The 12,783-nt window shown below is 37.2% G+C and overlaps 1 protein-coding gene across 1 annotated transcript in view; it reads left to right on the top strand.

Annotated features, from left to right (window-relative positions):
- The window catches only part of Kcnmb2 (potassium calcium-activated channel subfamily M regulatory beta subunit 2), a 257,522-nt gene that overhangs the window by 214,244 nt on the left and 30,495 nt on the right, over window positions 1–12,783 (top strand). The window contains exon 2 of the mRNA XM_090331050.1: window positions 8,764–8,886. Within this exon, the coding sequence (XP_090187176.1) occupies window positions 8,831–8,886 (56 nt within the window). The 5' untranslated portion in view covers window positions 8,764–8,830. The remainder of the gene's footprint in view (window positions 1–8,763; window positions 8,887–12,783) is intronic.

A 12,783-nucleotide genomic window follows, 5' to 3' on the forward strand; every position in this document is an offset into this window, starting at 1 on the left:
AATGATATTCCAGATAAAAGACACTTTAAGTTATTATTTGTTTTTATTTGACTTTAAGGGCCCCAAGTAGCTTTGAACTCTCAAACTTCCCATTTCAGCTTGAATGTCAATATTACAAATATGAACCATTTGTATTCAGTTATACTAAAACATTAGATTCTTAAAGTGAAAAATGGCTTTTTCTTGACAACTATCTACCATCACCTGACATATTAAGCAAAATATGTCCACTTTGTATTGAATAACACCCCTATAGAAAATTAGGAGAACATTTTGATATGATGGATATGGTTCTTATGAAATGTGTTATTCTTGTGTAAGTTTATCATGTCCAACAGCAATCTTTTTGTCTTTTACCATCTGGTGTGTTGACTTGTAAATTTATAGACATAAACTAATTATTCTTTTTGTCTTGCTGGCTATGTCTTTTGTCATGCAGAAACTCTTCAATTTGAAGGCAGACTCAAAGAAACATAAGTTGCATGGTTTCTCTCATTTGTGTCTCATTAGAAGCCTCATTAGAAGTCTCATATGAGACTTCTCAGAAGAAGTAAGAATGACCAATAGACACATAAAGAAATGTTCAATATCTCAGGCCGTAAAAGAAATGCAAATAAAAACCACACTGAGAATCCACTTCACACCAGTTAGAATGGCCATTATCAAGAAAACTAACAATAACAAAGGCTGGTGTATATATGGACAAAAGAGAGCTCTGCTACCCCCCATTGGTGGGTAGTAGTATGGAGGTTCCTCAAAAGACTAAACCTAGAGCTTCCCTATAACCCAGAAATTTCACTCCTAGGCATTTATCCTACATACAGAACAAAATTCTATGCTCCCATCAGAAAGAATGATATTGTACTATTTGTAAGGAAATGGAAAGATTTCTGGTTTTTTATAAGGAGTATTTACTGTAGTTTAGCTCTCTTGATTCTCAACTAAAATAAGAGCAATAGTTAAACACAGGGACTTAAAAAGGGTAGAAAATTTGGGCCTAAATCTATCATTTGTGTCCATCTAGGAGATCATGTTAGTTATAAGTATGCTTTCTATACCAGCTATGCAAGTATAATGCCCAACAGAGTAAAATGTTTAACAATTGAATTAGTACTAAATACGTATCATGGAAAGAATGAAACTGAATGTCAGTTATGATTATTCATTTGGAAAGCTCATTGAGAAATGAGCTATAATAGTGGACTTATTAAGACCATGTAGAAATGTGCTTTCCATCTCTGCAAAGAACTATTTTAATAAGTCAAAGAGAATAGCTCAATTTCTCAGTATAGTCAATGTGGAAAAAAATAATCTGCCATTTCCTCCAAATGGAAAAAGAAACCTAACATTTACTGTCTTGTATTAATTCTAATCATCCACATAATAATCCTGTTTGATACATTTATCATTCAATTTTTCTTGTCAAATGAAGCTTAAGGGAATTTAGCAATCTATTTAGATAATATAATCATCACATAATGGAGCCAGGATTTCAACCTGGAACTAATGTCAAAGCTATTTTACTAAACAGGATATATGTTTTAACTACAGCTATGATATAAAACCTACTTCATTATGAGATATGCATAACAATCCTTTATTAATGATACTCATTCACACCTATCTAACCCACCTGTCTCGTCTTTCATCCTATGATCCCAACATTAGACTGTCACATCTAAGTTACATCTTAGTAAATGAGAAAAAAGTCAATGATGAATCGAGTAGCGTTTAACTCAGCTGTTTTTTTTATAGTTGGTAAGACTAGAGTGGAAAGTAAGGAAGTAAATGTCTTATTTGCAGTTACAAAATTACTCAGTGACAGAATGAAGATTAGAATTCCAAGGCCTCTAAGTAAAAGCCCATTGCTGAGCTCAATGAGCCAAGTCACCAGCAGAGAAAATGACAAGTACATTAGCGTGAGCTGCTGTCCTCTTAAAATAGAAGTCAAAATCACCATGATAGGATAGCAAAAGCTATCTATATAACCTGCAAGATAGGTCACAAGTGACAACCAGAGGACATCATACACAGTCGCCACAGCTATTAAAGAACAATTGCAGTAAAATTTTAGAAGTCTCATGTCTCTTATTTAATTCTACTCAAAGAGACAACAGAATCAAGAAATGCATTTCTTCTCTAAATCTATATGTAAGTAGCAAATGAGGTATTAATTCAGCCTTATCAATATTACATGGGAGAGAAATATGTCCTTCATTCCTATTATAAGGCAGTGTCAAGATACTATTCGAGTAATGAGGGATGAATTGTTCAAAGTATATCTTATGCATCAATAGAATCATCACCATGAAATACCTTTATGTTATGCATATGTTAATTCAAAATTATAATTTAATTTTTTAGAAGGACTATTCAAATACAAGGAGAAGGAGTCCAGGGGAAGAGGCAAAAATGTCCAAAGTTCATTATCAAGGTTCACTGCAAGTCTGGCACCGGTGGCTCATGTCTGTAATCCCAACTACTCAGGAGGCTGAGATATGGGGATCACATTTTGAAATCAGCATGTGCAGGAAAACGCTTTTTTTTCTGCAGCGAAACACAAAAGCTAGAAGTGGAGCTGTGGCTGAAGTGCCTTGTGCAAAAGATCTCAGAGAATTCCCAGGCTCTAGGTTTAAGCCTCAGGACACACTCACACATGAAAAACATATTGTGTTCACATACTGCATTGCTGAATGGCAACTCCTTTGCACAACTCCTTAAACATAAAAAGTAAAAAGTGTACAATGTGAACATGTGGCCATAGCACAATGAGACTCTCTTATCCTACAAATGTATGCTCATTGAAAAATGAAAAATAAGACTATTAAGCAGCATTTCCTAATCCTCCAAATAAAATCAATATTTAAATGATGGATTTTTTAAAAGGAAGAACCCTGGGAGAAAATGCCACTGGCAGAAACCCACTGTAGTATAGTTCTCTAAGTCAAGGATGTGGAATATGTTAAGAAGGAAGCAATAAATGACATCAATTCTACAAGTTAAGAGGTCACAGAAGTTGTGAAACCCATACAGAAGTCACGACTTGCTTTCTTGAGATGAGCCGATCTAGTATCCAGTACGGGGTAAAACTGATTTGCTCTTCTTCCTGAACAGAACACTTAGAATGCTTTAATACAATGGCCGATGTCCTGGTTCATTCTGCAAGCTGTATAGCACCTGCTAAGTAGGATTCACTTATGTGTGGTGAATGGATACCTATGTAAATGAACTAAAATAAGGTTAAGTGTATACTTGATTTCGGAAGAAAGCATTCCACTGACATTTTAAATTGCTCCTAATAATACCAATGTTTTCTAAACTGAATCAAGAAAATTATCACCAGATATTGGATTTCTCCCTCAAAAGCCCTGAAGTCAAAGCAATCCAACTCTTATAGAGAATATATAATTTGCTGTCTACAAAGATAAAGCCTCACACATTAGAAGCCACCTTAAGTTTCTGGGCTTCAGTGACCTTTTGGGTTGCCACTGTGATGTCATTAGAGTTACAATTTTATGCAAGATTAGGCATGTAATTATGTGTTAAATAGTTCCATTGGTTCCTGCTGGCTCATTCAATAAAGTAGAGTACATTAAGAGTATCTCACATGCATAGCTCAAGGCCACTGCCACTGGAAAAGTGCATCTACTTTGCTTTTTCCCTTCTCCATATCTCACTGGACCTTGTAGCTGTCACTGTTAAGTACTGAGAGGAAAAGAGAGTCAGTATGCAGGTTTGCTAAAGCTTCTGTAAACAGGGAAGGGATAATCTATACTGGCTCTCACGTAAATGAAGTCAGAAACTTAATTTGTAGGTATTTCTTACCTTGACTGCACTTGAGAATTACCTGGAAAGATTTTTTAATACTGACCCAGGGAGCAACTCTTAGAAAGTCTCATTCATCTAAAGTAAAATCTAGCATCTTTTCAAAAAGTTGTCCCATATGATTTTAACATTTAATTAGCATTCAGAGGCATTACTTTTACATTCCTTTTGCTAGAGATGGGGTTCAGAACTCTGTGATAAGGAATGTTTCTGATTTTTATCATCTCCTCTGACTGCCTATAGCCCTACAGAAGAGATAAAATATCAATAGTTTTAAATGTACAGATACAAAAGAAACTTCCCTTGGTCCTAAAGCTTAAATTCTGGGCCTGGACACTATTTCTGAGCTCCATTTTCCTCAAGGTTGAACCACAGCATCACTTTTGGTTTTATTTAAGTACTTTATTGGTGATAAGTCTCATGGACTTTTCTGCCCAGGCTGGCTTTGAACCACTTCTCATATCGCAGTTACCTGAGTAGATAGGATTATAGGTATAAGCCACTGGCACCTGGTTATGTTTTTCTGTTTTTAAAGAGCCAATCCAATTTTTTAAACCTTAGTGGAGAGCAAATAAGAAGACTCCTTTTACTTCAGAAATTATCCTAATTTTTATAACTGAAAAACCTAAAACTCAGAAACATTAATTTGTCTAAAGTCACACAATTGATATGTGGTGATGCAAGCGTAAGCAAATGGCGCCATCTGCTGGTCTTGCTGGTCTTGCTGGTCTTGCTGGTCCCTGTGATTTATAAAAGTTTTATTGAATAAGAAATCGAAAAATATACACTGTGTTGATAACTGGCAGGTTGACATGAAACCCCTCTGTACAATTACTTTAAAATAACCAAAATAAACTTTCTGTCCAGTTAATGAAAGGAACAGAGGGAGCCAGACAATTGGGAAATGGGAAGAGAATGAGTGAATGAACAGAAGGAAGAAAATGAAGAACTTCCCAGCTGTGATGATCCACAAAACCTGTGGCCAAGGTCATAGTCGTTGGTCACACTATCTAATGGATATTTCATTGGCCAAGGCAATGAACATAATCACTTATGGTGCATTGTGCAATACGTGCATAAAACACACACCTGCATTGGAGATTCTTGTAGTCTTCATAGAGGTCAAAGCATAATTGTATGTAAACAGAATTAATTGTGCCTTAGTCCAGCCATCAGCAGCAAGAACTGGAAACACAAATGAATAAACTGTGGGTGACAGAAGGCTACACTAAAGAGGAAACAGCTGGGTGGAATCTAGTGGGGTGTGTGCTTGAGTTCCTGAAAGAAAGACATTCTCATCTTCACTGACTTCCTGCTTGCATTCAGTGCTGGGGTTGTATTTCTTAGAGGTCTGGAATACTTACCTATAACTATGGGTAATGTTTCTGCTGGGTCAATCGCATTCCTAAATCATTTAATGTCAGAATTCAATCTAACTTTCCATTTTTCTGTGCAGCCCTGTGTACATAGATGTTTCATGTTACAATTCATATTTTTACAATCTCATAAATCATTGTATCATATTTCTAATCAAAATTCAAATGAAATGCTCCTTGTCTACTCAGCTGAGGAGAGCTAACTACATAGAGTTCAAAAAGATTGCATTTGAACTGGAAAAAAACTCCAAACCAGTTTGCATTAATGTGTTTTGAATTTTGGATGTTTCCTTGAAGCCTGGAATTGTTTTTAAAGTGTCACAGAACTTTTCAGTTGTCCTTAATTGGCTATCACCTTTCATTTTAATTAGCAATGAACTTTGAAGGCTTGAACTAACAGTTTCTCTTTATGTAAGAAAAGAGGTGGAGAAATTTCAAATTTACTTATTGGAATATCCTCTAAAGTCATTAAGCTCTTTCCAGCAAACTTTAGATAGTTAATTAAAATAAAGGCATCTTCATCTCCCCTTTTCTATATCACCTTAAAACAACAGAGCCAAGGAGCAATGCTAGCATAATCATACAGTTTGTAAAGGTCCTAAATATATGGGAATCACTTCACTGTCACTCTAGCCTCTGAATTATTTCAAAGCAAGTATAAATTCTATGGTGTCTATTAAAGACAGGCCAGTAACTATTAACTCCACAGAACTTAGTAATTTATTGCTTTCCCTAAACTCAAATTGTGCTACTTTTCTTGGTCCATTACTCAATTCCAGCCCTTTGTAGAAATAACAAACTAGTTGGAGTATACTACCACAGTCTATGTTAAAATAGCTCTCTCAAGGTTTATGTTAACCCATGAACTTCTGAAGTAATTCATTTAAGTTAGACTAAAACTATTTCTTGAATGATCAACTAGCTTTACTAGCAGCTTTAATCTTTTTTCTGATATTTAAATACATTCAAAATGAATCAAGTATGTATGTGGGGGGTGGGGGAATGGGGGGGTGTGCGTGCACGTGCATGCCAGTACTAGGGATTGAATTTAGGGTCTGAGCATTGTCCTTTAGCTTTTTTATTCAAAGATGATGCCTTGAGTCACAATTCCACTGAGCCACAGCTCCACTTCCAGCTTCTTGGTAGTTACTTTAAGGTAAGGGTTACATGGGTTACATGGAGTCTCCTGCCAGGGATGACTTTGAACTGTGATCCTAATATCTCAGTCTTTTGAGCAGCTACACTTACAGGCATGAGCCACAGGTACCCTCATAAACACCACCTTTTATTTTTGTCAGTTATGGGGCTTGAACTCCAGGCTATGCATTCTTCTAGACTAGTGCTCTATCAGTTTAAGCTACAGCTTTACGTCCTGTTTTCCTGTGGTTAATTGGAGAGTCTCACAGATCTTCCTGCTTGGGCTTTCTTTGAACCACAGTCCTCAGATTCAGCCTCCTGAGTAGGCCAAGCCACCAGCACCTAGCGATAACAACTTTTGAACATTCTTTAAAGACAAGGCAAACTCCATTTCTAAGGCATCAAAATGGGTAAGATTCTCTCATTCTCCCGTTATTCCCCATTATTGCACTATTGCTTTCTTGTATATTGACTGATGACTATACTGTTTACTGCATATTCTGTTGCTTTTTACTGGACTGGTTATTGAACCTCAGCTTCCTCCCACAACTTTGGATCTCCAATGCTCATACAAGGAATATAAGCGTTCTAATCCCAGACATGTTCCTATAAATCAACTCACAGTGACAATGAATAATCTTAGATTCATTCTTCAGACTATCAAAACATCTTAATACATACCCATTTGAAACTCTCTATGGTATCTATTAAAACTAAGACATTTGGAGGTTAAGTGACTTTCTCAATGTTACATAGGTAGTGACTGAACATAATTCACACTCTAGAGTGAATTGCTCAGTGCTATCTGCAGAGTAGTAATACTGGTATCACCCAAGAGCTTGTTAGAAATTTTGAATCTGGAGCCCAAATTCAGGTCTACTGAATGAGAAGAGGCTAGGTCATAGATCCTCAGGTATGGTTACCCTTTGAGAAGCACTCACCTTCATATGCCTTTTTGGACACAGGTTGTGGGGCAAGCATTGATCTTAACCTATTAAACCTCCACTTCTTTCTTTTTTTAGTCAGCCATGGGGCTTTAACTCTGAATCTAGGTGCTGTCCCGAGCTCTTCAATTCAAGGCTGGTGCCCTACTATTTGAGCCGCAATGTCACTTCTAGTTTTCTAGTGGGACTCTCATGTGCTTTTTTGCCTAGCCTGGCTTTGAACCTTAATCCTCAGATATCAGCCTCCTTATTGGCTAGAGCTACAGGCATATAGGCATGAGCCACCATGCCTGGCCTCTATTTCTCTATATAAGCAAATATCAGAATTTCTTGAAGACATGATTTGTAATTTGAAATTAACACTATTCACCTTGCAGCATTTTCATTGTGTATGACATAAACTTATACATAAGCCTTTCATTCTATGTGGATAAAAGATGCAAAGAACCATGTACCTAATGTTAATGTGTATTAGCTACATGCTTTATCATTAACATGTTTTAATTACAAAGAAAGATATTGGCTATATGACTGTAAAGGAGTCATCTTTTTTCCCATCCCTGTTCTAATGTATTAAATAATGTATTGATTTTAGTTTATTGTAAAATATTGCATGTTTTTTTACAGAAATTATCATGTAGAGAACAATCATGGCCATTTTTTTTTCCAGTCCTGGACCTTGAACTCCAGGCCTGAGCACTGTAGGTGGTTTTTCTCAAGGCTAGAGCCCTATCACTTGAGTCACAGCACCATTTCCAGCTTTTTTCCATATATTTGGTACAAAGGAATTAAACCTGGGTCTTCATGCATCCTAAACTAGAGCACTTACCCATGGCCATTTTTATAGTATGTTTAAAATGAATTTTCAAAGCCAAGTCATAACCTAGTTCCTATAATATTTTCCCTCTGGGTCCCCCAAAACCTGGGTCTGGGATTACTGTTAATGTTTTGTGACTACTGCTGTGTTTTTCTCAGGCCATGAGCTGAACATACAATACTGGCAGCAGCAAAGTATATTTAAAAGATAATGTTTCATTGAAATATGTCATGGGTGTCAGCAAGGAAAATAACTTTTAAAAAAAGAAAAAAAGTAGAATCTGAATCTGAACCAGAATTTGAGGATGCATAGCACATTATGGACTATGAAACCACAATGGTATTAGGCAGGAAATTGATTAATTTCCTTAAATTGATTAATTTAAGGAAAAAACCTTAACATCAATTAGAAAACCAGGATTCCATGACATAATAAGGAACAATGAAAGAGCTTTCAAAAAAGGAATGAAACTTGCTGAGGAAGGCGATGAATTCCAGTGAGTTTTAGATGATTCTGAGTTTTTATTGCGCTGCCGGTGGAAATCTAAGGTTCATATGATATCAAAACCTGAAAAGAGTCAATAGTCTGACAGCTGCTGGTTGTTGTTAACACCAAGTTAGAAGGAGCTAGAAGGAGCCGATTTAACTTCAGTGTCTTCTTCTAGGTCATTCTGCCATTCCTCCCAGACTTCCACAATAAGGAAAGGAGCCCCTGGAGCATCATCCTCTAAGATGTTCATATGGACCAGTGGTCGGACCTCTTCGTCTTACCGACATGATGAAAAACGGTAAATTCTAGAAACTCTAGATGGCACTGGTTATCCAGAGAGGATGGAAACAAGGGCTGGAGGCATGGCTTGGCAGGACAGCAGCTGCTTAGCATGTGTGAGATACTGAGTTCAAATCCTACTGTCACACACACACACACACACACACACACACACACACACACAGTTGAAAATTCAAAGATGGTAAGCAAATGATCCTAATGCTTTGAAAATAGTTTCAGACATGTCTCTGTATCCTTTTAACTTATGTGCTCACTGAAACAGTGCAATTTAGCAATAGTTATAATCTATCAGAAATCCTGGCTCTGCCTGCATATATCCATGGCCCTCAGAAATCCTGGCTCTGCCTGCATATATCCATGGCCCACTATCCTTTTCACCCCAAAAGAATGTGCTTTAGTTTGTTGAGAGGGATACAGAAAAAAGAGCAGAAATGCTCAAGGACAAATTTTTCAGACCCTCATAGTTCTTGAAAGCACAACCTGGCAGGAGAAGAATGGGGAATCAAAAGAAAGATTAGTTGGCATTGGTGGCTCTTACCAGTTACCCCCTTTATTCAGGAGACTGTGATCTGAGGATTGTGATTTGATGTCAGCCTGGTTTGGAAAGTTCATGGGACTTTTATATTCAATTATTCAGCAAAAAGCTGCTGAGCTATGACTCAAGGGGTAAAGCACGAGTTTTGAGCAAAACAACTAAGGGATAGCATGCAATCCCTGAGTTCATACCTCAGCAAACACACACACACACACACACCACAAACAGAAAATATAAAGACTAAAGGTGAAAGGCATATTAATAAAAGCGAATGCATTTATAAAATTCTGTATTTGCTTTTGTTTATTTTGATGCTTATGATTTTGGCAGTACCAGGGAGTTCAACTCAAGGGCTTATGCTTGAAAGGCTGCCATGATATTACAAACTTTTTTTGCTGGACAGTTTTAGGATAGGGTCTTATTTTCTGCAAAGTATGTACCTGAGTCACCATCCACCTACTTCTAAGGTTTCTGTAATCCCTAGGATCACAGGCACACTGCTGTGTCCAGCTTCCCTTCTGGAGACAAAGCCTTTGGCCATTTTCTCCCTGGATGACTTAGCACTGAGATCCTCCCAATATCAGCTTCTATATAGATTGGAATGAAAGCTGCACATCGTTCTTTACAGCTGAAGCTTAAGAATATAAAATCATGGGCCACCAACACCTGGATTATATGCATCTTGAAATATTTTAATTGTCTTCATCTGTTTTCTCTTTGTATATCTTTCTTTCTCCCCACCTTGTCTTGTTACTTGGTTCAAATGAAGCTTCCCCAGTATTCTGTAATTTACACAAGCCACCCATCAGACAGAATGTGAGTGAAATCAGAATTGGTCAATGGTTCAGGACACAAAAGGACCTGAGAGGTGTTTGTCTGAGTATTGTTATGAAAGCTTATTTTTCTTCTTGCAACCTAACCTAACATGCCCTACAGGTAAAATTCCTTTGAAAAATTTCCAAAATCAAGGTCATTCTTCAGAAGTAACTATTATGCAAAACTTTGGAAGTTACTTCAACATTCATAACCTTTATGTTATATAAAGGAGTGTAAATCTATCACTTAGTAATTTTTAATGCTTTGACATACTAGTAACTGCAAAAAGCAAATCTGCCTACAAAGTAGGATTGCAAACACATACATATTCACACATACATATTCAACCATCTGGAAGGCTAAGATGGGTGCCAATGGCTCACACCTGTAATCCTAGCTACTCAGAAGTTTGAGATCTGAGGATCATGGCTTAAAGCCAGACTGGGCAGAAAAGTCCATGTGACTTTTATCTCCAATAAACAACTCAGAAAAAGCCAGAAGTAGTGCTGTTGTGGCTCAAGTGGTAGAGTGCTAGCCTTGAGCACACAGTGCCCTGGCTCTGAGTTCTGCTCTGGTGAAAAAGAAAGATTAACTGGCATTGGTGGCTCATACCAGTTACTCTCCCTTTTCAGGAGACTGTTATCTAAGGATTGTGATTTGATGCCAGCCTGGTTTGGAAAGTTCATGGGACTTTTATATTCAGTTATGCAGCAAAAAAGCTGTTGAGCTATGGCTCAAGGGGTTAGCAGTTTGGAGTGAATCAACTCAATTGTCTGGCAACATTGTCATGTGTTACCTCAGTTTCTTCCTCTTCTACACCTGGCTTTTATGAAGAATCAGGTTCTTCTGCTGTGGTCTGGCTCAGTTCTTGCCAGTACTCTGGATTCCTGAAAGCATGGGACACCAGGACATTAGCCTAAGGACTGGCACTCTATAGAAGGGAAGGAGTTCACTGAGAATTATAAAATTAAATTTTACATTGATCAGGAGTCACTTTTGTCACTAAACATTGTATCAATATGATTTACCTACAGTGATCTCAATGGCTAGAAATTTTGTCTGCTATATAGTATTCCATTGTCTAAATATACCATCATTTATTCATCCATCCTACTGCTTCTTTTATCCTTAGCAATAATGCACCCACATTGCTCATATCCTATCTTCTTGTATTCTTTTTTTTTGTCAGTTGTGGGGATTGAACTCTGGGCCTGGATGCTGTGTCTGAGCTTTTTAACTCAAGGGTAGCATCAAGGGTAGCACTCTACTCTTTGAGCCACAGTGCCACTTCTTGTCTTCTGGTGGTTAACTGGAGACTTTGGTGCCTGGGGCTGGCTTTGAACCTCAGTCCTCAGATCTCAGCCTTCTGAGTAGTTAGGATTACAGGTGTGTGCCACCAGTATCTGGCTTCTTGAATTGTTAGGAATATAGACCTAATACTGAAATGGTTGATTCAAAAGTATGCACAACTACCATTTTATTAGTAAATGGTATTGCTGTTCCAATCCAGCGTACCTATGACTCCCATTGCTTGAAAGTCTTTTCTGCAATATGTATTTCTTATTTTCCTCAGTACAACAAGTGCTATGACTTTAATTTGAGATTCTCAGATAAGAATGAGCTTATTTCCTTAGTCCTTTTTTTGTGATAGGACTATTTAAAGTATTATATGTTCTGCTTTTCCACTGGATTACTGGCTCTGTCCAGCAGATTCTGTGACGAAAGATGAAGAAAACTCTCAAAACAATATACTGCTCATAAGAGTGAGAAACAAGTTTAATAAGCAGACATGTTTAAGCTGGAGTATTTTTCCATATTCCATGTTTTTGGAGTTAAAACTCTCCCTTGGGGAGGGTGTTTTAGTTACAAATCAAAGGGCACATTCCAAGGAACAATTAACAGGATATCAAGATGAAGTAAATAAATACACAGATGTATTCATCATATCTTTTGTACAATTATTCCCATAGCAAATAGTCCACATATATAAAAATTGAGTCTAGAGAACTGTTTTAAGGTTAAGCCAGCTGAAACTGTTTTACAGTTCCTTGAGTACGGATTGATAAGTATAGTTCATTTACTTGAGGTAATTAGGAATATAACTTTTCCATTTCCTGGTGGAGAGAATCAAAAAGGCACCATGGAGATGTTTTTCACTCATTTACAATCATGTTGGAAGAAATTATAAGGTAAGGAATCACCTAAAACATATAGCTTTGTTAGAATTATTTGGTCTATATGAGTTTGTCTTACTCAGGAAGTAAGCTCCCTATTATCTCTACTGGCTAAATAAAAATTGATTTTCAGGAATTCCAAGAGCTGGACCTTGCTGGGGTCTTGCCAGGTCAGGTCATCTTTCTACGTATGGCTGAGAGTTGAGCTTTTTCCAGGTACTGATAAAGCTTGACACAGCTATCAAGCAGCCACAACAATTCTGTAGAAAAAGAGCATACACGCATATAATAATATGTAATTGTAATTTCCTAGCCAATTTGGGGGACCTGAATCCCCCAGCAATAGTCACCAGCACACAGTGAACTGAGG

This window comes from Megascapheus bottae, chromosome 1 (genome assembly GCF_031878675.1).
Source record: "Megascapheus bottae isolate mThoBot1 chromosome 1, mThoBot2.hap1, whole genome shotgun sequence".
In the NCBI taxonomy this organism is placed as follows: Eukaryota; Metazoa; Chordata; class Mammalia; order Rodentia; family Geomyidae; genus Megascapheus; species Megascapheus bottae.